The 24,462-nt window shown below is 42.7% G+C and overlaps 2 protein-coding genes across 8 annotated transcripts in view; both read left to right on the plus strand.

The window, feature by feature from the left end:
* The first annotated feature begins 1,328 nt into the window (after nt 1–1,328).
* Nucleotides 1,329–6,997, plus strand: LOC306877869 (protein odd-skipped-related 2-like). 4 transcript variants are annotated; one of them, XM_079429881.1, is made up of 4 exons: nt 1,329–1,640; nt 5,411–5,998; nt 6,117–6,216; nt 6,517–6,993. In XM_079429881.1, the coding sequence occupies exons 2-4, from the start codon at nt 5,436–5,438 to the stop codon at nt 6,589–6,591; spliced, it is 738 nt and encodes a 245-aa protein (XP_079286007.1). In that variant the 5' UTR covers nt 1,329–1,640; nt 5,411–5,435; the 3' UTR covers nt 6,592–6,993. The 4 variants fall into 4 exon arrangements, with proteins under 4 accessions (XP_079286007.1, XP_079286005.1, XP_079286004.1 ...); XM_079429879.1 differs by having other exon boundaries at nt 1,346–1,640; nt 6,435–6,875; XM_079429878.1 differs by lacking the exon at nt 1,329–1,640 and adding an exon at nt 4,300–4,435 and having other exon boundaries at nt 6,435–6,997.
* Nucleotides 6,998–8,520: 1,523 nt separating this feature from the next.
* The window catches only part of LOC306877490 (intermembrane lipid transfer protein VPS13B-like), a 190,568-nt gene continuing 174,626 nt past the window's right edge, over nt 8,521–24,462 (plus strand). For 2 of the 4 annotated variants that reach the window (XM_079429264.1, XM_079429261.1), the window contains exons 1-8: nt 8,680–9,044; nt 11,926–12,082; nt 14,374–14,517; nt 20,568–20,685; nt 22,973–23,140; nt 23,433–23,614; nt 23,701–23,863; nt 24,149–24,402. In XM_079429264.1, coding sequence (XP_079285390.1) covers nt 8,995–9,044; nt 11,926–12,082; nt 14,374–14,517; nt 20,568–20,685; nt 22,973–23,140; nt 23,433–23,614; nt 23,701–23,863; nt 24,149–24,402 — 1,236 coding nt within the window. In that variant the 5' untranslated portion in view covers nt 8,680–8,994. Of the gene's footprint in view, nt 8,584–8,679; nt 9,045–11,864; nt 12,083–14,373; nt 14,518–20,567; nt 20,686–22,972; nt 23,141–23,432; nt 23,615–23,700; nt 23,864–24,148; nt 24,403–24,462 lie in introns of those variants that run through there. The other 2 variants (XM_079429263.1, XM_079429262.1) reach the window with 2 other exon arrangements.

A 24,462-nucleotide genomic window follows, 5' to 3' on the forward strand; every position in this document is an offset into this window, starting at 1 on the left:
CTCTTCAAGATGAATCGCTTTTTGTATTCCCCAATTGTAAGTCGCTTTGGATAAAAGCGTCTGCCAAATGACTAAATGTAAATGTGCATTAATTAGATCAACCGGAACCGGGAACACTCCCCTTAACACACGATGTACTCGTTACATCATAAGAAGCATGGCATCTACGCTAATATTTGTCTGTTTCTATTCTGTTTCTCAGTCCGTGTCCAGATCAGATGGTGGATCGGCGCCGGGAGATGATGTATGTGGCCCTGATCGTCGGCGGAGGCCGGACACCTGGATGAGCCCCGGGGACATATCCCCAGTGAAGACCCCGCCACTTAGACAGCCATCGGGAAAGACCACTGGAACCAGCTGAGCCCTTACAATCTGACTTTGCTGCAGTTGGAACTGAACTGCTGGTTTGTTTGGCCAGAGGAGAACTGCCCCCCCGACTGAGCCTGGTTTCTCCCAAGGTTTTTTCTCCATTCTGTCTCTGATGGAGTTCTGGTTCCTTGCCGCTGTCGCCTCTGGCTTGCTTAGTTGGGGACACTTCATTTCCAGCGATATCGTCGACATGATTGCAAAGACACTGTTTAAACTGAACTGAGCTGGATGATGACATCACTGAATTCAATAATGAAATGCCTTTAACTGAAAATCTGTTTTTTTATCTTTTAATTTTACATTATTAACACACTAATTTCCTTTTTTGATATTGTGCAGTTGCTTTGACACAATTTACATTGTTAAAAGCGCTATATAAATAAAGGTGACTTGACTTGACTTGACTTGACTCGTGTCACGGTGGGGACCTAATCTGAGGTCACCACGGGTAAACAATCTTATAAATCACACAGAATGTCGTTTTTTGAAAATCTAAAAATGCACAAAGTCTCCTGTGAGGGCTAAGTTTAGGTGTAGGGTTGGTGTAGGGCAATAGCACACACAGTTTGTTCAGTATAAAAACCATTACGCCTATGAGAGTCCCACAAGGATAGCAAACCAGACGTGTGTGTGTGTGTGTGTGTGTGTGTGTGAGAGTGTCTGTGTGAGAGTGTGAGTGTGAGCTGCAGCACAACTTCATTCAGAGCATCTAACAGTGAGCTAAAGTTAGGTGAAGTCCATCATCTACAGGTTGAGTCTCACAGAGCAGCAGAAGACTCACTCATTCACTCGTCTCTCTCTCTCGCTCTCAGGTTAATGAAGTATCTTCAGATGTGACTCCACTAGATCACAGAGACGTTCTGCTGCAAACCAGCATGACGGAAACACTTCAAACAGCAGACGAGCACGGGATGATTCACGGCTGATCTCAGGACGGTGAGTGCATGGGTTTGTTTCTCACTGCATGTGGAGCATCACGTGTCGTGTGTGTGTCGCGTGTGTGTCGCGTGTGTTGCGTGTTTAATCGATGTGACCAGAGCATCTTTGTGTGGAGGCCTATGGTGTTTGCTGAAGTGTTCTGGGAGACTCTCCTGACTGCAGAAGGGAGCGTCTCAGGCGAGGTGAGAGTGGAGGCTGGGTGTCTTTGAGGCGGGGGGCAGGATGAGCGCATGCGAGGGGGCTGCTAACCACAGCAGGTTCGGCTGACATCCTGCCTCTCTGTAGCTACTCCGTCTCACTCCAGCTCCTCACCACCTCTCAGCCTGTTCCAGGTAAACTTCACCTTACCTACAAAACCTCTTTTCTTTAGTCTTCTTTCTGAATGTGGCTCCAGACGGTCGAACGGATCGGAGTCGTGTGTCGAGGCCTTTCAATCGAGTCGTCGCTCCATTGATGTGAGTCTTCATCACTTCCTGCTGGAGATCCAGCACAGAGTCAGATATCATTAAAGCAGTTCCAGCAGTTCTGTCGTGTGTGTGTGTGTGTGTGTGTGTGTGTGTGTGTGTGCAGCTGCTCGATGTGGCCGCTGGGTTTGTTTGTGGAGCTGTAAGCGGAACTTCGCTGGCTGATTGTTCGGTCGGCCATTACAGCGAGAGTGTGTGTGTGTGTGTGTGTGTGTGTGTGTGTGCGTGTGTGTGTGTGTTTTCTGCTTTAACATTCACACACTTCTGTGGAGGATCAGTGTGTGTGAGATTACAGACAGAGTGTCCAGACACACAGATATGTGTGCTCATAACTGACTGATTAGTGGGTATTACTGATCATTGGACAGCTGACACAACTCAACATGCTCTTTACAGCTAAAATTAAACTGTTTCTATGTTCTGCTGCTGCTTCGTCAAACCAGGTTAAAGCATCTGATAAATGAATAAATGGAAGAAACAGATCTATATAAGACATTCAAATCATACAGAAATACAGCATCTCCTGTGTGAGTGTTTGGAATTCTCTGCAAGTTTGTGATGTTTTCACGGTTTGTGTTTTTCTTTTCTACACAACCTGTTTACATCACAACCCATTCTATAAACTGCAGGTCTTGTTTTGAAAAATTAAGCATTAATTCAAAAGTAAAAAGAATGATTTATTTGTAAATTACATGTATATATGTGTGTGTGTCTATACATTTGTAGGTATTTGTTTATATGCATGTATCTGATATATATGTATGTGTGTGTGTGTATATAAAGCCTATATATATATATGAGGAATCGTTTTTAAATGTACCTACATCAGATCTTGCTGTACTTCCTGTTGACTGACAGAGAGCTGAGGCTATAATATGGTGACTGATATATGAACACATATCTGACAGTAACGCATGTGTTCTCGTCGCTCGTGATGGTTTCAGGATTAGTTCCACTCAGAGACCGATAGGTGGCGCTCTTCACTCATTCAAACTACATTCATCGCACTGTTTCTGCTCATGTAAGATCTAGTGTAAAAACCTCTTATAACACCAGTGAAGTCCAGTCGTTTCAGTCGAAATAACTGAAAAAATGACCCCTCACTGATATAAGCCTATTTGCTTTGTTCATCATAATAATATCTGCTCGTCCACAAAACCCCTTAATTCATATCAGTATAGACTAGATTCATGAACGCGATTTAAACACAATAACAATTATTTATTTTAATGTAGTAGGCAATTATTATTATATTATTATTGTTATTCCTTTTTTTAAGATAAAAGCTATAGGCTAATCACTGAAAAATCGCCGAAAAAAGTTAAGAAACAAAAACAAATAGTCTGCTTTATTTATATTTATTTATTTATTTATTTTTACATAAAACGACATGATTCATAGTCCTACGTTCATTTTAAACATATTCTGATCAGATAAAAGATATTTAGGCTATATAAAGATACAAAAAAAGAGAATGTATTTGCAATACACTTTTTTTATGCTAAAACGTTTTCGTAGCATGTTTTAGGAAATCAGTTGATAATTAGTACATTAATAATGTGCTGGAATTGTCCAGAAGCAGAAGTGATGAACGCGACTGGAGTTGAATTAAAGGGTTTTTTAAATATTAATGTTTAAAGTGAGGTTTATCTGTCGGATCATCATGACACTAAATAAATCTGAAACAATTATCTTAATTGAGCCGAATCATTAACAGCCGGTTAATACTTCAAAGTCAGAAATCATTATTATGTCTTTATTCACTCTCTCGTGTCATTCAACCCTGTATGATCCTCTCTTCTGTGAAACACACATGATAGAACATTTTGAAAAATGTTTGGAACCAAACAACACTGAATTTAATATTTTCCAAACAAAAAAACAAACAAATAAAAAAATTCTACATATCTTCGTTTTGTTTCGCAGAAGAAGAAAGCCATACAGGTTTGGAGGGAGAAGATGATTGAGTGATTTCACCTGGAGATGTGAAAGTGTTTCCTCGTGTAACAAACCTGTGTGTGTGTGTGTGTGTGTGTGTGAGTGAGTGAGTGAGTGAGTGAGTGTATGCGTGTGTGTGTGTGTGTGTGTGTGTGTGAGTGTGCATGTTTATGTGGTTTATGAGGACACAAATGTGTATAATGACATGGGTATGACAGAGGTATTACAATATGAAGGTGGTTTATGAGGACACTGCCTATGTCCCCGTAATTCAAAAGGCTTAAAAAACATACTAAATGGTGTTCTTTTGAAAATCTAAAAATGCACAAAGTCTCCTGTGAGGACTAAGTTTAGGTGTAGGGTTGGTGTAGGGCAATAGCACACACAGTTTGTTCAGTATAAAAACCATTACGCCTATGGAGAGTCCCCATAAACCACAAAAACCAACATGTGTGTGTGTGTGTGTGTGTGTGTGTGTGTGTGTGTGTGTGTGTGTGTGTGAGTGTGTGTGTGTGTGCGTGTGAGTGTGTGGAGGGGCGGGTCCGTGAAGCTCCGCCGCTAGAACTAGAACAGCGGGGTCCGGGGATCCAGAGCAGAACCGGACTCTAACTCTCCACACTCCTGAAGATGACACGCTTTAGCATGTTTAAACTGTAGTTATGAATTTGAGCTGAAGTTCCTCGCTCTGTGTGGATTACAGTCGAACTGCGACCTTTGGCATTAGGGTGAGAAAACAACTTTATTCTGTTTTAATAGAAACTCTCATGCGACGAGCTGTAACCTACATTTAAATTAAAAACTGATGCTTAAGTTACACGATTTATGATGCTGTTATTTTCCAAGAACGAGAATTAAAACAAAGTATTTTCTCCATCGTAGAGTTCGATTGTCGTGATTGGTAGCTGTAATCACATCTGGATCAGTGTGCAACAAACGATATTAATAGAAACGCATTTTGTCTTATAGAGTTATAGAGGTCAGAGAAATTTTCTTGAGCAGTTAATGATTGGTGATTTATCTGAGATTTTCTTCATAATAATATATAAATATTTTGCAAACAGAGTGAAGCAGTCTGATATCTGAAGATCTCAAACACTCTAAACAAATCTCGACATCTCGTTGTCCTTCAGATTTAAGTCAAGTTTAATATTAGGCCTGTTAGAGTCAGTAAACATGAACGCTTTCAGGAACCACCCGACGCCTTCGAAACAGATCAATGTCCAGCCAAACTTTTGCTCTAGATTTCATTCCGGCTCGTTCCGTGGTTTGCTGTGATTTTTGATGACTATTAGCATAGATTTATTTATTTTTTCATAGAAATATAGCCGTCTGTTTTAAACGCGTTTTCATGACAGCTTGTTTAAATAGCGACAGTAGCTACGGCACGGGACGAAATTGAAGAAAAAACCCTATAGTCTATAAATATAATAACCAAAAAAAAAAAGGCAAAAAAAAATAAAAATAATAATATATATATATATATATATATATATATATATATGGGGATAGTAAAATTATATCAGCATAAACAGATGTTTTGCATGCGAGGCAATTAGAAAAAGAGAATAATAAATGCTGCTAAATATATTTCCTGTAGCCTATATGTTTTTCAAATCATAATCTGAGGAAAGAAACAACTTTTCAAAAAGTAAGGAAAACTAGGCGGTGTTTGATGACTCGGTTTGCTTGTGTTTTCCCAGGATCCTGCTGCAGTTCGGTTCCGAGATGGGCAGTAAAGCGTTACCGGCGCCGATCCCGCTGCACCCGGCGCTGCAGCTCAACTACTCGCTCCTGCAGACGCTCAACGCGTTCCCCGCCGCCGCGGATCATCTGTACGGCCTGAGCTCGCTCCAAACCGTGCAGATGAACCACTGGACCCTGGGCTACCCGCCGGTTCAGAGCCTCGTGGACCCGCGCTTCGCCTTCTCCGCCGCTCTGCCGTTCGCCGCGCATCTCTTCCACCCCAAACACGGATCCGCGACGCGCGTCGTCCCCGCGCAGCTCAAAGACAGACCCAGGTTCGACTTCGCGAACCTCGCAGCGGCGGCCACGCAGGAGGATCCGCCCAAAGCGGGCGAGCTGGGCAAACTCTCCCCGGAGCGCAAGCCGGCGCGCGGCAGACTCCCGTCCAAAAGCAAAAAGGAATTTATTTGTAAGTTTTGCGGGAGACACTTCACCAAATCCTACAATCTACTGATTCACGAGCGCACGCACACCGACGAGCGGCCTTACACCTGCGACATCTGCCACAAAGCCTTCAGGAGACAAGACCACCTGCGAGACCACAGGTGACCGCTCCAGAGAGTTCTGTCGAGTGTGTGTGTGTGTGTGTGTGTGTGTGTGAGAGAGAGAGGTGCTGTTCTGCTCCAGGAGCTCCAGCTTGACTCATTCTCGCTTGTTTTGCAGATATATTCACTCCAAGGAGAAACCGTTCAGATGTCAGGAGTGCGGCAAGGGCTTCTGTCAGTCGCGAACTTTGGCGGTTCATAAAACGTTGCACTTGCAGGTAAATTGTCCTCATTTATACCTTCTGTATATGTGAATGACATTCTGCACAAACACGCTTTTGTTCGTTCGTAGCTCTTAATTAAAATGCCATGTTTGGGGCTGTCGAGCATACACGGGCCTACATAAACATCTGGGCCTCAAATGTTGACAATGAAGCCTATATTTTTGATGGAAAACTGAAGGGAATAATCCTTTGCTTGCTTCAAATCTGAACAGGAATCTCCTCACAAATGCCCCACATGCGGAAGAACCTTTAATCAAAGAAGTAACCTGAAAACTCACCTTCTCACCCATACAGACCTCAAGCCTTTCTCCTGCGGCCGCTGCGGGAAGCTGTTTCGGCGCAACTGTGACCTGCGACGCCACAGTTTGACACACAGCCCACAGCTGGACTACTAACTAGTGAACTAACGAGTGCACACTCTGTTGTGTGACGGACCCCACGGACTCGCTTGCACCTAAACAGACTCTGTGAACTCATGTAAATAAAGTTTTTATCCTTATTTTATCATCACCTGCATCTGAACTCAACTGGGAGAATTCATTAAATAAAGCGGATCACAGGATTCATGCAATAATGTGTTTCAGTCAAAGACAATACAATGTGTTAGAAGACACGGACACAATTCTGCTTTAATAAAAGAGTTATCTTGTTTTAAATGGTGACTGGACTTTTGTAAAAAACAAACAAAAAACATGTACTTTTCCCCTTCGGACGTTTTATTTTAATATGTCCCGACATCTAATTTTAATTATCATTAAAACAATTGTCAGCAGTGATTTAACTTCAGAGCTATATATTCCTTTAGGCTACACTGAGTGTGTGTCAAAACTGAGACATTTTAAGTTTAAATGATTTGTTATTTTGTTAAGAATGAATGCGACTAGTCTATTATATGTCTCTCTGTGGCCTGTGGTTAGTTTCATCATCTCTAGCTGTGGATAATGCTCTGTCTGCATGAGAACTGATACAGTGCCGTTTCGGATCGAGTTTATTTCATCATCTATAATAATGCACAACAACTAATTCATGCTTTCATCTTAAAAACACAATGTCAGCAAATATAGTGTAGCCTTTATAAATAATAAAGAATATATATAATCGTTATCTAAACAAATACATACACGCAGAAATAGATGTTTGTTTGGCAGATGGACGGGTTTGAGACGAAACTCATCTGGAAATCTTTAAATATATAATCATAAATATTAAAAAAGATCAATGGTCCATGTGAATTACGAGCCCGTAAAATTAAACTCTTGAAATTAATAACAGATTAATTTGTAGAGTTCTTTTGTTAATTAACGACGCAATTGTAAAAGGTGTAAATCCTATAATAATAATAAACGAGGAGCCGGTTTGGAGCAGGAAACTGAGATGATTCCCATCAAAGGCAAATCTCAAAGGAAGAACACGAAAATAGAACAAATGTGAACGAACACTGGTTTATGACATCTGCTCAATAACTCAGAAAACATCACATATTCACTGAATGCATGCAAACAGCGGATGTGCATTTACGGCTGAACAGTTTATTAAAATTATCAGGACTGCATCAGTGTTCAATAAAATAATTCACAGTATTTAAAAATCATTAGTAGCCTATAGGCAGTTTTTAATAGCCATAGAGATTGTGTTTATAATAATAATAATAATAATAACAAGAAGCATGCCATGTTAAAGTTAGTCCGTATTTAATAATATATAGTCAGTATTTAATAATACAGAAGTATATAGTCAGTATTTAATAATACAGAAGTATATAGTCAGTATTTAATAATACAGAAGTATATAGTCAGTATTTAATAATACAGAAGTATATAGTCAGTATTTAATAATACAGAAGTAGAGGCTATTTACAGATATTAAGCTATATTTAATAAATGCATGTTCGGGAGGATTCTGTTCATAAACCTCTGTTTATTTCAGTCCTACACTAACTCTACTCAAACTCTACACATCTTACATTAATTATTGCTCTATCTCTCATTAAAGGTTATGATTAATCAGGACTCGCGCTGAGCGTCATAATAAGCATTAATAAGCATCATCAGTGTATAGTAATAATCAATATTCCTGTAAAGTCATTGCTTGGGTAATGATGATTAGATTAGCTGAACTTCACTTTAAGACGTGTGTGTAATTTAATCAATATCGTCTGTGTTTGAAAGAAACTGAACAAAAATGTCAATTTTACTCAAACTGCCCTGACTCGCCGCTTTTACGCGCGCGTACACGTCTGCGTCGCGTCAGCCGGAAGTGACGTATGTACGCAGGCGATGACGCTGTGGCGTTGTGTATGCGGAAGTGATGGCCGCGGTTCGTGTTTGTGTTTCTGCAGGAGTCTGACGCGTTGGTGAAGCTGTAAGTGTGTGTCTGTATGTGTTTGTGAGAGTCTGTGTGTGTCTGTGTGTGTCTGTGAGAGTCTGTGTGTGTCTGTGAGTGTGATGTCGAGACAGATGTCGATCATGAATGCGCGCAGGGCTTTAGAAACACCGATCAAAGCTGCGCTCCGAGTGTCGTAAACACAGTAAACACAGGCTCAGATGATGAATAACTGCAGATATCACCGCTCTCTCAGAGGAACACAGGCACATTACAGGCTGTCTGTCGTGTTTGATGAAGAACATTAGTGTTTGGAGTTCCTCTTTAACTTCTGGAGCACAGACACAGAAATATCATCATAACACAAAACCTGATCAAACACTTCTGATCAAAAACAGACAGTGGAAGGAATACATGAAAGAGCTCAAATGTATTAAGTAAACTATTTTAATGGTCTGTCCTGATGGAGGTGTGAGGATCATAACTCTCCGGAAAAACAGGTAACAGAGTTTATTAATTAATTCACAATATGAACACATTCATTCTTAATTTATGCTTAATATGATGAAAACTGGCAGTTAAGAATTACATGAATTACCTAAATTATATTTTTGTATGTAAAACGGCAGATTTTGGCACAAGTCGAGTAGTTTTGCGGTGATTATTGTAATTATTATAAAACCGTTGACCGTTAAATCTGAAGCGTCCGTTAAGCCCCGCCTCCTTTGATTTGATTGGCCACATCAATCATTCTGACGAGAGACATGAATGACATCAGAATACAGTTAACGTTCGCTAATTATTTTATGCTTGTATTATGTGACCCCGGTGACCCCGGTGGAGGGCCACGATCAGGTAAATATGGTGTGTTCAGCGGTCGATGGATCAGAGAGTTGTGAATCCTCTGAAAGAAGCCAGATTGATTTGGCCTGCTACAGTTCTGTGTCTGGAAGTAACGTAACTAGTGACATGTAACGGCATTACGTCATATAATTACAAAATAAATGCGTTACACTTGATTTTAAGTTGTCCTTGTTACAGTGTAATTATACATTTAGGTACTGAGTAATATAAATGAACTACATGTAATTAATATATGGTTAGGATTAGGGTTACTTCCATGTAATTACGCACAATTTGTTGTTGTTATAATAGTAAGCACATGTAACGTGTAACAAGAACACCTTAAAATAAAGTGTTACCTATAAATGTAACCTAACTGTAATCTGTGTATTTAAAAAATGTATAATTAAATTACAGCTACTTATGAAATTGTTAACCATTACATCTGAATACTTCTTGTAGTAAAAAGTTGTGGTGTCTGTGCTTTAAAATTTAATTATTATAATCTTAATTCAACAGATGGAGTACTTTGAAAGTCTGACTGTAATCAGTGTTGAGTATTATTAGTGATTAACAGTCGAAAACATTCGTTAGAAATTTAGAAAAGTAACCAACCGTAAGCAGTTACATTAATAAAGTAATTGATTACATATTAAATAGGTAACTTGTAATCTGTAACCTATTACATTTCCAAAGTAACCTTCCACACACTGTTTGTATGTGAACTGGTTTGGGTGGTTTATTGAGACTTATAATTGTGTATTTAACTCGTGCTCTGCATTTAACCCATCCAATGTGAACACACACACACACACACACACACACACACACACACACACACACACAGCAGTGAACACACACACAGCAGTGAACACACACACACACACAGCAGTGAACACACACACACACACACACACACAGCAGTGAACACACACACACACACACACACACACAGCAGTGAACACACACACACACACACAGCAGTGAACACACACACACACACACACCGTGAACACACACCCGGAGCAGTGGGCAGCCATTTATGCTGCAGCGCCCGGGGAGCAGTTGGGGGTTCGGTGTCTTGCTCAAGGGCACCTCAGTCGTGGTATTGAGGGTGGAGAGAGCGCTGGACATTCACTCCCCCCACCTACAATCCCTGCCGGCCCGAGACTCGAACCCACAACCTTTGGATTACGAGTCAACATACTGCAGTATGTCACTTTGGATTACGAGTCCGAATCTCTAACCATTAGGCCACGACTTCCCCTGTCTCCCGTGTCATACATACTTACAATGTGAAGGTGGTTTATGAGTCAATGTCCCTGTTTTTAAAAGGCTTTAAAAAATGACATACTGCAGTATGTTGACTCGTAATCCAAAGGTTGCGGGTTCGAGTCTCGGGCCAGCAGGGATTGTAGGTGGGGGGAGTGAATGTGAAACTGACAGAGTGTGTCTGCTTCCCGAACAGTGTTAGGTAGATTGTTCCAGAGTTTGGGAGCTAAATAGGAAAAGGATCTCCCATCCGCAGTTGATTTTGATATTCTAGATATTATCAAATGGCCAGAGTTTTGAGATCGCAGCGGACGTGAAGGACTATAATGTGATAAGAGCTCACTCAAATACTGAGGAGCCAAACCATTCAGGGCTTTATAGGTAATTAGCGAGATCTTAAGATGTATACGCTGTTTAATAGGGAGCCAGTGCAGTGTTGACAGAACCGGACTAATGTGGTCATACTTCCTGGTTCTAGTAAGAACTCTAGCTGCTGCATTTTGAACCAGCTGGAGTTTGTTTATTAAACGTGCAGAGCAACCACCCAATAAAGCATTACAATAATCTAACCTCGAGGTCATGAATGCATGAAACATGCTAGAAACATGTTTTTCGAAGGAAAGATTGCTATCAAAAAGTACACCTAGGTTCCTAACTGATGACGAATTTACAGAACAGCCATCAAGTATTAGACAGTGATCTAGGTTATTAGAGTTAGAGTTTTTGGTCCAATAATTAACACCTCTGTTTTTTCAGAATTTAGCAGTAAGAAATTGCTAGTCATCCAGTTTTTGATATCAACTATACATTCCGTTAGTTTTGCAAATTGGTAAGTTTCATCAGGTTGCGAAGAAATATAGAGCTGAGTATCATCAGCATAACAGTGAAAGCTTACGCCATGTTTCCTAATGATATCTCCCAAGGGTAACATGTAAAGCGTGAAAAGTAATGGCCCTAGTACTGAGCCTTGAGGTACTCCATACTGCACTTGTGATTGGTTTGATACCTCTTCATTTACTGCCACAAATTGATGGCGGTCAGATAAGTACGATTTGAACCATGCCAGTGCACTTCCTCTAATGCCAACATAATTTTCTAGTCTATTTAAAAGAATGTTGTGGTCGTACAGTATAAAAACCATTACATCAATGGAGAGTCCTGTAAACCATGTAAACACGATACCTGTGTGTGTGTGTGTGTGTTAGATTGTGATTGTGTGTGTGTGTGAGAGAGAGATTGTGATTGTGTGTGTGTGTGTGCCTGCAGGGATGTCAGGATGCTGGAGTCCTATGTTTCTCCTCTCTTGATGAGTTATGTGAACCGCTACATAAAGAACTTGAAGCCGTCGGATCTGCAGCTGTCATTATGGGGCGGCGACGTGGTTCTGAGCAAACTGGACCTGAGACTGGACGTGCTGGAGCAGGTGAGAGACGATTACAGCTGATCTACATCTGCAGGAGGGTTAGACAGCACAGCGGTCAGTTGTGATGAAGCTTTTCTTCTGTCTGCCTTTTCTGAAGGAGCTTTACTGCATTTTAAAATATGGCGGCACTTCTGGTTTTGGGATCTGCCTCCCAGAAGGACTGAAACAAATCATTCTGACTGAACGATCTGAACATTTTCCATCACGCTCTATTTTTATTCTTCGGTAGGGCTGAACGATTAATCGAAATTAAATCGCAAAGGCAGTAAATCGCGATTAGGCAAAGCTGTGATTGTCATGCATATCTGTCAGTGAAGCAGGGTTCTGTGATCCGCAGTAAATCTCCATCTGAAGACCAGAGAAACTTCAAATACACCCCGCAGGAGAAACCCAGGAGATCCCTATAGCGCTAGCTGAATAAACAGAAGATTTAACTGCTTTCATTGATTCAACATGACTAATAAACACGACTACGACATATTTATCTGAGTTCTTCTTCTTATAATTGTTTTTATAATAGTATATAATAATGCTATGCTAATCGCCTTTATCACTGATTAGAATCCTGTATGTTGTGTGTCTTATTCTGTGTAAGAAGCCAAATCTCACAGAAGGATTTATTGCAAACACTCGACTGACGTTAGGAGGTGAATTTGGAGTAAAAACATTTGATTAAATGTGATATTTTCACGTGCTTGCAGATGGAGCACCACGTGGGTGGTGATGGCGCAGTGGATAAGACACATGCCTTTGGTGTGAGAGACCCGGGTTCGAATCCACTGTGAGACACCAATGTGTCCCTGAGCAAGACACTTAACCCCTAGTTGCTCCAGAGGCATGCGACCTCTGACATATATAGCACTTGTAAGTCGCTTTGGATAAAAGCGTCAGCTAAATGAATAAATGTAAATGTATTACACAGAGCCGAAGTTCACTGAGAAGCTACGCAAACATTCCTTGGGAAAATAATGTACTGCTTGGCATTTTAATGTGACTTTAGTATCACCAGAATATCTGTGACATCTCCTGAGATTTCATTCATGGTTTGCTGAGAGTAATTTGTTCATACTTGAGACATGAGGAGAATAATGTCACGTCTTTGAAAATGTTTATCATGGCATTCATAGAGTGAACTTTTGAATTTGCTGGCGGTTGCTGATTGTTTACAGTTTGACGGATGTTACTCCCATAATTTGCACAAAGCACAAATGTACGAAAACGGTGGATATGTAAAACATTTGATTTCCCTAACTCCCCTTGATACTGTTGATAATGATGAAGTGATTAAATAATGCAGTTACATGATTAAATCTGTGAGACTGAATCAGAATAGAGTCAAATACTTCTCGCAGTCACTAAAACGAGGAAAGTCTGATTTGACAGCAGTTACAGCTGATGAGATTAGTGTGAGGAACAGTGTTGTTCAGGTTACTTTCACACTACAGTCGCCTCGTTCAGTGACTTACATTCACGCTTGAGCTGATTCATATGCTCTTACAGGCGTGCTCATTGGAAATGAGGGCGACACAGAGAGTAATACACAGCATGAACAAGATTTATTTAAAGATTTGGAAAAGGGAAAATTCAGTGTCACTAGTAGAAGTGACCCGGCAGCAATGCTTATCCTTATTTTGTGATAATTTCTGTAAAATTGCATTGCAAACATGCAGATCCTTCATAAACTTACATTTGAACAAACAAAAGCTTGGTCAGTTGCGAAGGATCAGCTGATTCTGAAATAATTCTGCATCAATTTACAAAAAAGCTTTAATCTGCCCTTGACATTTAGTGTAAATGGACTAACTGCATCAGCAGTGACTGTGCATAGCCAACATCTTATAAAAAAGATGAAATGATATTTTCAGCTGAATTCCTCAGAGGTGTCAGTATTGTGTTGTGTTTTCATATTGTTTCTGAAGGCTTGAAGTGGATGTTTCCCTGCTCTCCTCTGTCTGTCTGCTGTCATCTGACGCTCTCGTGTACATGCTACAGACTATTTGCTCTGCTTTCTTATTTGGGCAACACTGAGCTTTTGCAGTTATAATATATCTGGAACGGATCACTGTGTGATGTTGTGAGAATGTTTGGCTCCGCACACGCTCTCAGAGTTTGATGCAGGATATTATTAGAAGCAGCTTGCGTCGTCCCAAGCGGGAGTTAAACGTTCTCTAGTGATCTTCAATTAAAGCCACTGTTAGAACGCCTCTGGAAGCGTTTGAAGGCTTTGTGATTTGGTTCTGTTTGATTGTGAGTGCTCTGGCTTGACTGATGGGCTGCATGTGTGTTTGCAGGAGCTCAAGCTGCCCTTCACCTTCCTGAGCGGCCACATCCACGAGCTGCGCATCCACGTGCCCTGGACCAAACTGAGCTCGGAGCCCGTGGTCATCACCATCAACACCATGGAGTGCATCCTCAAGCTCCGGGACGGAGCCACGGTCAGTGTCTGAATTAGGGGTGGGCGATATGGGAAAAATATCATATCACGGTTTTTTATAGAAATATCACGATTCACGATTTTTATCACGATTCTTTGTTAGTTTTACTATTTTGGTTTTACAAGTTGTCTGAGCATTACAGCCAAACTAGAAAGACAAAGATGCATGGCAGATATTTAGGCCAAAGTGGGCGAAGATAAAAAATCTTTGTCATTATTTTATTTTTCTTATTAAAAAATAAGAACAAAGATACACATTACAAATACACATAATATACAAATAAAACAAACAGTGCTTTATTTCCAGGTACAATAGGTGTATTTAGCAGAGCATTCAATGAAATTGAATGAACAAATATAAAAATAAAACACTACATAGACTGATTCCTAAAGCAACTGTATTAAAGTTTTTCAGTCAAGAACAGTGAGGGGTTTTTCTCTTTGTGTTTTGTTGTTTTGTTAACGTTAAATGAATAGTTCCCCCACAAATTAATATTCTGTCATCTGTCTGTCAATTCTGTCATAATGTTGTATTTTTATATCATCATTTACTCAAAAGTCGTTTTAAACCGGAATGAGTTTCTTTCTTGTGCTGAACATAAATGCCATTTTGAAGAAGGTGGAAAACCAAACAGTTGCTGGTCCTCAGTGACTTCCATAGGATTTTTCTTTCCTACTATCAAAGTCAATGTAGACCAGCAACTGTTTGGTTTTCCACTGAGTAAATAATGACAGAAATTAAATTTTAGGGTGAACTATCCCTTTAATGACAGTCGGCAGCACGTTTAGTGTCCTGTCCCTTTAAGAGCTGCACGCATCTAATATACAGTACAGGCACGCATCCGTTTCTCTCTTAACTATTTACTTTCATTTTAGAGATAACCAACTGAGTCTGTATGTAAACCTTGTGTGTTTTGACAGTATTAGCGCAAAATATAACTTAGTTGAGTAATCAGGCGCTGTTAGACAGGCGTTTTAGTGCGCGTGCTTCAGGTGTATGCGCTCAGAACAAGCGCACGTCAGACCAGCGCGTGAATTAAACATTTAACCAGCAAGGCTTGTATGCAAATAATGTACTTTTGCGATCGTGAATAAGTGCAGTGTCCTGTCTGAGTAACTCTACTGCTGTATGTCGTGTTGTACAGTATATAGAGACGGAGGCGTCCACGATCAAAAATCGTCATATCGCACACCCCTAGTCTGAATGATATCTAGAGTCTGGGATACGAGCGGCTGAAGCTCCAAGTGAGTGTGAGTTTGTGTGGACTGAAGCACAGCGGATTAGGGACGTCACAATTCTCATTATAATATCAAACCGTTCAGTACGACATCCATGGTTCAATACATGAATTGCGGTTTTTTTTGTTTTTTGCTTTTAAATAATTTCCGTGTGTGGTGTGTGCGTGTGTGCGTGTGTCTGTCTGTGTGTGTGTCTGTGTGTGTGTCTGCATGCGTGCGTGTGCATGTCTGTGCGTGTGTGTCTGTGTCTGCGCGTGTGTGTCTGCGCGTGTGTGTCTGCGCGTCTGCATGCGTGCGTGTGCATGTCTGTGCGTGTGTGTCTGTGCGTGTGTGTGTCTGTGCGTGTGTGTGTCTGCGCGCGTGTGTCTGCGCGCGTGTGTCTGCGCGCGTGTGTCTGCGCGCGTGTGTCTGCGCAAGGTGCGTCTGCGCGCGTGCGTCTGCGCGTGTGTCTGCGCTTGTGTGCCTGCGCGAGTGTGTCTGCGCGCGTGCGTGCGTGTGCGTGCGTCTGTGCGTGTGTGTGTCTGCGTGCGTGTGTGCGTCTGCGCGTGTCTGCGTGTGTGTGTCTGCGTGTGTGCGTCTGCGTGTGTGCGTGCGTCTGTGCGTGTGTGTGTCTGCGTGCGTGTGTGCGTCTGCGCGTGTCTGCGTGTGTGTGTCTGCGTGTCTGCGTGTGTGCGTGCGTCTGTGCGTGTGTGTGTCTGCGTCTGCGTGTGTGCGTCTGCGTGTGTGCGTCTGCGTGTGTGTGTCTGCGTGTCTGCGTCTGCGTGTGTGTCTGCGTGTGTGTGTGTGCGTGTGTGCGTCTGCGTGTGTGCGTGTGTGCGTCTGCGTGTGTGCGTCTGCGTGCGTCTGTGCGTGTGTGTGTCTGCGTGTGTGTGTCTGCATGTGTGTGTCCGTGTGCGTGTCTGTTGTATGTGTATGTGTATGTGTGCGTGTGTGTGCGTGCGTGCGTGCGTGTGTGCGTTTTTGTGACAAATTACATAAATGTGTATAATGACAGAGGTATTACAAGGTGAAGGTGATTTATGAGGACATTGCCCCATGTCCCCACTTTTCAAAACGCTTATAAATCATACAGAGTGAGGGAAAGCAGAAATGCACAGTTTCCTGTGAGCCACCCAGCTTTATATTAAGCCGATGTAAAGCTGTTTTGACACAATTTGCATTGTTAAAAGCGCTATACAAATAATATTGACTTGACTTATACAGTATAAAAACCATTATGCCTATGGGATGTCCCTACTTTTCACAAAAACAAATGTGTGTGTGTGTGTGTGTGTGTGTGTGTGTGAGTTCACGTGTTGAGATGTGGAACGCCTCCACGCTTATATTTGAAAAAGCAATGTAATGACACGCAATAAGCTTTTCTAAACCTGTTGTCCAACAAAAGAGAACATTATAACTTGTTTTTACTTCACAACATCAGTCGAGTGTTTGAAATAACTTCCTTTTGTGATCTGATGTGGCTTCTTATCACAGAATGAGGCAGAAAATATATTCTATACTGTTTAGAAAGGCTATGTCGATTAGAAATGGCTTACAAATATATTTAATCATTATGAAAACACCTGAGTTGGCTTGAAGAACACAGATCACAGATAAACCATATATTGTCACAGGCGGGTGTTTATTGTCCTTACATTTCATCATTCAGAACGTTTAACATTATATCTTCTTTTTATTCAGTTACAGCGACAGTGATGTCTTTATCCATATTAGGGATTTCCTGGAACATCATCAGTTCTATTACTTCTATGATGCATATTTGGATTTTCTGCGCGAGGGCGCCCTCTGGCGCCCAGTATGAATGAAACACACATTACATGTGTTTATAGCACTCAATAATGCAGTAGCCCCTCACTGCAGAACAAAGATCCAGGGGTCGGGGTTGGATCCACATCTAGAGGGTGGAGATGGGTGGGTTTAGGGATCGGGGTGGGGACGGTTAGGTTCAGGTATATGTAAGGTGGGAGGAGTTGGATCTAGAACCAATCACGCCCCCTGGATCTTGTGTTCTGCAGTGAGGACCATCTCCAATAATGGCCAATCCATCCTATTTTGGGTAAAAATCTGAAAAATAATACTTCTCTCAAAAGAAATGTTAAGTAGTCATATAATAATCCATGCTTTTTCCAGTGTACAGAGGTTTACAGGAGTTTTTTGTTGTTAATTTATTGCAAAAAACACTCTGATATGCCAAGCCATCAGAACCGAACCAAAACCCATGGTTAAAAACCGAGGTACGTATTGAAGCGTGGACTAACTGTATTGTTGCATCCCTACAGCAGACGTTCATGTATGAAAGCTCTGATCAGTGAGTCTGTCTTTATCTGATATCTGTGTGCGGCTTCTGCGCTGAGCAGACAATCACTCAATCCACAGTTTGCACAAACAAATACGAAACATGTTTCATGTGTATCTAATAGTTTAGTCAGGGAAAAGCCATATTTAATTTATTTATTTAAACATATTAAATATTACATATTTAAAGCACAATATGGCGTCCACTCTGACTGAGGTCCATAGCACTTGTGGTGGAGTGGGCAAGTGTGCATCTTTAAAACATGCAACTATTACAATGGTTTGAAAGTATAATCACATGAGGCTAGTATAATAGAGTCACTTACTAGTCCTGACTGAAGTTATATTCAGCTGCTTATTGAGTAAACCTTGTGGCCTTCATGTGATGTTTGCACGTGAAGTGACGATCTGTGAAATTGTTTGTATAACGCGACCAGTAGTTCCTTCCTCCAGAACAGTTGTGGCACCTCAAAAAGGGGATTGAGACACTTTGCGGCTCAAATACTGAAGAGTTCATGTCAGTTATTGAACAGCATGGAGATTGCTGTCTGTGCTGATCGACTGCACGTCACAGACACGGATGTCGGAAAAGACGCACCGTGTTCGTTGGCGTCAGAAGCGTGTTTTCATGCACCGAAGCAGCGCTCACGCGCAGGGACTCGTTGTGCGGAGGTCCTGAGGATAGATGGCCAGTTAGAAACACATTTAGGAGGGAAGTCAATTAGAGCTGATTATAGCGGCTTCTGCAGAATAGATTTGGAACATATGCGTGTTTGACTGCACTAATATCACCCACCGCTGCAGCTACTGCCGTCTGCGTGCTTCTGCCATGTGGAAACAAGTCGAGACGGGTTCTGTTAAATTCCCAAACAGGTATTTGTTGCAGATGTGTTTCACAGAGCCGTCCCGTTCAGAAAGAACTTTTGGAAAATTGCAAATGACGTTCAGACAAATTATGTGCTGGTAAAGCTCGGCCCGGAGAGACCCGAAACCAGACGCAGGTCCCTGACCATTTCAGTTCAAACATGACATATACTTCATTACATGTTTGCATTTGCATGCAGCTATACAAATAAAACAGAGAAACTGTGAAAGAAGACTTACAAAAAAAAAAAATAACAGAAAAAAACAATTGACAGAAAGAAGCAGGTTGATCAAAGAATCAAAGTTACGGGTGCAGGTGAGAGACAACATTGAGTGTGTGTGTGTGTGTGTGTGTGTGTGTGTGTGTCTCAGGTTGTGTGTGTGTGTCTCAGGTTGTGTGTGTGTGTGTGTGTGTGTGTGTGTGTTGTGTCTCAGGTTGTGTGTGTGTGTGTGTGTGTGTGTGTGTGTTTTGTCTCAGGTTGTGTGTGTGTGTGTTTTGTCTCAGGTTGTGTTTGTGTGTGTGTGTCTCAGGTGATGTGTGTGTGTGCCAGGTTGTGTGTGTGTGTGTTTTGTCTCAGGTTGTGTTTGTGTGTGTGTGTGTCTCAGGTGATGTGTGTGTGTGTGTGTGTTTGTTTTGTCTCAGGTTGTGTTTGTGTGTGTGTGTGTGTGTCTCAGGTGGTGTGTGTGTGTTGTGTCTCAGGTGATGTGTGTGTGTGTTGTGTCTCAGGTTGTGTGTGTGTGTGTTTTGTCTCAGGTTGTGTGTGTGTGTGTGTCAGGTGGTGTGTGTGTGTTGTGTCTCAGGTGATGTGTGTGTATGTGTTGAGAACAGAAGGAGGTTTGCAGTGTCCGCTGTGAGTTTCTCCGATGATTAATGATCTAATGAATGTAGTTTGTTATTACAGTTCCTCTGAGAAGCGGAGTATGATGCTGTAGAAACATCTGCAGGCGTTTCATGTGCAGGATCTGCTCTGGATCTGCAGCAGCACTCAGAGAGATGTGCAGACTTGCTGCTCTGGTGCAAGTGTTTGCAGATGTGGAGGTGTGCGAATAATCTTCAGTAGATTCTCAGCAGCTCCTCCTCGTCTCTGTAAATGGAGTGTGAGTGCTCAGTGTTAATCTCTCGGTATGATTTGTTTATTATATCTGCTGGAGTGTGTGTTGTTGTGTCAGACGTCTTCATTAACACAGCTGGAGCTGATGGAGGCGTGTGGTGTGGCTGCTCAAGGGCTTGTTGATGTTACGGAGGTTGACTGAGTGTGTTTAACTCTGGGCCCGTGTGATGCTGGTCTTGGGTCAAAGGTCACCGTGGCTCACGTGGGGGGGGGGGTTTAGAGGCCGTTACTGATGCAGTAAAGTGAATCTCTCCAGTAAATCAGTGGCTGTTATCAGTGACAAGCATCCTGGGATGTTTGCGTCTGACCTCGACGCTGCGCTCGTCTGATTGTTTTAGCTGCATCTTCACTCTTTCATCACAAACACACAGCAGCAATAAAGGAGAAATAAACCTTTACTGCTGTTTATCCCACAGTGTAGAACTCCTCATTCCTTCAGATCCACACACACACACACAGAAACTGTCATGAAATCTTCTGATCTCGTGTCTCCTCTCAGATGTTGTGTGTAAGGTTGTGATTGTGTTGTTTCTGTGTGCAGGATGATAATGAAAGCTGTACGTCGAGTTCGACCAATCGCAGCGCCTCTGAGAGCTCTAAGGCCGCGTCTAAACCTCGACGGGTGCAGCAGGCCCCCAGCGACCCTGACCTGCCCCCAGGTGAGTGATGTTGTGAAGGCCGCGGGGCCACGGTCCCTCCCTGAGGAGCGGCTCTTATCTGGAAAGCCTCTTAAAGACCCCCATCAGAGCTCAGCACACTGTTTGTTTTCATTGAAGCTCACACACACACACACACACACACACACATTCCTCTTTGGCTCAGTATGCCAGATTTAACTTTATATTTTTTTGTTGTGAATATCACACATTTATTCATTTAGTGAGTTGTAAAATTCTACATCCTAACTGGAATTCTAAAAATTAGCTTGAAAAGTGCAAGAGTTTGAGCCGTAGCTGCATGAAAGTGTCAGCGCTGTTCACAATCTCAAAATCACAGCCAACAATCGCATCCAAACACGTTCCCGTCTTGTCTTTATTCTGGGCGGCACTGACCGCAGCTGATGCGTTCCGTGGGCAGGAAGAGGCCGGTGGAGTCTGAGAGCCGCTCTTGGCTCGAGCAGCACATAAAGCGCTTGGTTTTTCCAGCTATTTTATGACTGGAGTTTTTGGTCCCCACGGGCCGCAGCACAGGTGCAGCTGAAGCAATAGTTTATAGAGAGATGAAGGCAGACGGAGGGAAAGTCGGCCGCTCCGCTGGCTAAATTGGATCCAGAGAACACTAACAGGGAATGACTTTATGACTGTGAATGCAGGTGCTACTCACACACACACACAGACCCGCCGCTGACCCGCATGTTCGACACACACCCACGACTGACACGCGGTAAGCGTGGACCGCACACACACACACACACACCCGCATGAGTGATGCCCACGGGAAATGAAGCACAACCTCGCTGCTGCTGTAAAGCACTTTTTTGTTCTTCACCTGATCGCGAGGCTTTGAGTTTGTCGGATTATGATCCGCGGCGCTCCAGAGCTCATTAATAAAACGCAGCGCCACTCGCACAGGAAGACAAACATTTGAGTTGGACAACAAGGAAAAAGCATTAAAGTTTTATAAGTTGAAGTGGGACTGCGAGCGTTCAACAGGGCTGAATAATGCCATTGGTCCTGCGGTTATGGCCATTTATTGCTTTCAGTTCTTTGGTGCTTTGTTGAGTAATAATAATCTTAGACCATGCATGCTGTTCAACTGGAGCTTCTGGTTGTGAGCTGCTCTGGTCTCTCTCACACACACACATGTTGAATTGTTGATGTATGTACATTAGGGCTGCACAATTAATCAGTGAGATTGCGATTATAGCTGCAATGAACTAATCCTGAAAAGTGTCAAGCGTTTTGTTTTTGTGGGTGAGAGACGTCTTGAGAACGTCCCCGGTGTCATTAACGGTGCAGACGCTGTGTAAAGCAGATTTATTGAGCGTTTGCGCGAGCTCCTGCTGAACTGACCCAGGCACTGAATGATGGGATGCTGTAGTTTGATCTCTGTGTGGAATTTATTTATTCACAATTATGCTGTTGACCCACAGAGAAGAACATCACATAGAGACAGAGCGACACGCATCATAATCAGAAACCCACGTCCACACCGGTGGAGAAACAATCCAGCGCTCTCCATCGACTCTGTATTACTGGAAGCTGTGTCCTTGTCATTTCTGACTTATAACAAAAACCAGAACAATGTCTAAAAGCTGCTGTGTGACGAGGTGTACAGCAAACAAGCTACAAAACACACAACTATGTTTTTATAAGCTGCCGACCCACAAAACGAGCGTTTAATGTCACAAAAGTAGAGCGCTACGTGTCTTACTCTGAGAAATACCCCCACTGGAGAGAAACGTAATCGGCGACAGGAAACATTCATTATTTTAATCATGTCAAAGGATTATTTGAGCACCCGATGTGAACCTGAGAGGAGGAGAAACTACATTTTATTGGTCTATGTCAGCGCCCCTTTTCCTTACCTTTCTTTAGTTTGAGAAATGATCCAACTGAATGGCCCAACGTGAAATACCCCGACATCTACAGCTGTTTGTGTCCTTAAACACTCGTTTTGTGGGTCGGCAGCTTATAAAAACCTTTATTTACGGTATATTATAGACATTGTTCTGGTTTTTGTTATAAGTCAGAAATGACAAGGAGGCAGCTTCCAGTAATACAGAGTCAATGGAGAGTGCTGGATTGCCCCCCCCCCCCCCCCCGGTGTGGGCGTGGCCTAAATGTGCTCTGTCTCTAAGTGCATCAGACCCAGATGGACATCTTTGTTTGTGTCAAATATATATATATTTTTCAGCATGTTGTGCTGCATTTTTTTTTTATAGATTTCTGAGGTTTGTAAAGTATGAGCCTCCAAGCGTTTGAGTTTTCCTCTGTCTGTCTGTAGGGTACGTGCAGAGCCTCATTCGGCGAGTGGTGAATAACGTCAATATCGTGGTCAATAATCTGATTCTGAAGTATGTGGAGGATGACATCGTGCTGTCGGTCAACATCACGTCTGCGGAGTGCTACACGGTGGACGATCTGTGGGACCGAGCGTTCATGGACCTCGTCGGTGAGTGCGGTGAATGCATGGGATCAAGTATTGCTTGAATTTGTAGTTCTGCTTTATAAATATTCCTTTGAATTACACAAATGCAATGCATGAGCTGGAACAACAATAATGAATCTTTATTTTAACAACTGCATAAACATGTTCACAAAACTCCTCTGAAGGGTCAGAAGAGATGAAGAATCACACACACGTTGACCTTTGACCCTTTGAAGTGCTTCTTTAGAGTGAGCTGCTGCTGCGCTGCGTCACGATCTGAAGAGCAGCTAATAAACCCAGCATTCTCTCTCTGTAGCTCCTGAGCTGGTCCTGAGGAAGGTGATCAATTTTTCCGACTGCACCGTTTGTTTGGATAAGCGCAATGCGAGCGGGAAGATCGAGTTTTATCAGGACCCGCTGCTCTACAAATGTTCCTTCAGAACTCGTCTTCATTTCACCTACGACAACATCAACGCCAAAATCCCCGCCGTCATTAAAGTAAGCGAGCGCGCCATTTGTGTGTCAGGGTGAGGTTTGCCTTCTCCTCGTGCTCACGGTGTGTGTGTGTGTGTGTGTGTGTTGAGGTTCACACGATGGTGGAGAGTCTGAAGCTGTCTGTGACGGACCAGCAGCTGCCCATGTTCATCCGGCTGATGGAGCTGGGTGTCGCGCTGTATTACGGAGAGATGGGCGTCCATCGAGACGCAGAGGAGGAGGAGAGCGGCTCGCTTCGAGAGAGCGTCTCTGGTGAGTTTCTCATTCTCTTGAATGGGTTTGTTTCTGAGGCTGTTTAGATGAACTGAGCAGCTGTGGTTATGACAGTCCTTCTGTCTCTCTCTCTCTCTCTCTTCATTCGTTTATTGCTCTGGACACTGTCATGTGTGTCTCAGAGCTTCTCAGGAGAGAAATGGAGAAACAGGCTGAGTGAGAGATTTAATTAAAGCATGTCAGAGTGTCTGTGAGAAGACGCTCGCAGTGAGATTACACACATTCCAGCGCGCTGACAGCAGCTGATCTCATCGTGTGCCGCAGGTCTGATGGACGTGTCCGATCCGGCTCTGACGGGTCAGTACTTCCAGGGAGAGGATGAAGATCAAGGCTGGATGTCGTGGGCCTGGTCCTTCGTCCCGGCCATCGTGAGCGCAGAAGAGGAGGAGGGCGAGGGCGAGTCTGGTTTCTACACGGACACACCGGAGTCTGGAGCCGCCCGGCCCCTGCAGAACTCACCCAAGGACCCCGTTGTGTCTGTTGGCTTCTACTGCACCAAAGCCTCCGTCACGTTTAAGGTGAGCGGGAAAAATGCAGAGACAAATTAGTACGTATACAGAATCGTTCGCAAGTGATTT

Source organism: Barbus barbus (genome assembly GCF_936440315.1).
Source record: "Barbus barbus genome assembly, chromosome: 12".
NCBI lineage: Eukaryota > Metazoa > Chordata > Actinopteri > Cypriniformes > Cyprinidae > Barbus > Barbus barbus.

Bases quoted from the DNA above. Each gene is read 5' to 3' on its own strand.
- LOC306877869 (XM_079429879.1), top strand. From the start codon at position 5,436: ATGGGCAGTAAAGCGTTACCGGCGCCGATCCCGCTGCACCCGGCGCTG. The intron at 5,999-6,116 runs GTGACCGCTCCA...CTTGTTTTGCAG, and splicing joins GACCACCTGCGAGACCACAG to ATATATTCACTCCAAGGAGA. The intron at 6,217-6,434 runs GTAAATTGTCCT...AAATCTGAACAG, and splicing joins ATAAAACGTTGCACTTGCAG to GAATCTCCTCACAAATGCCC.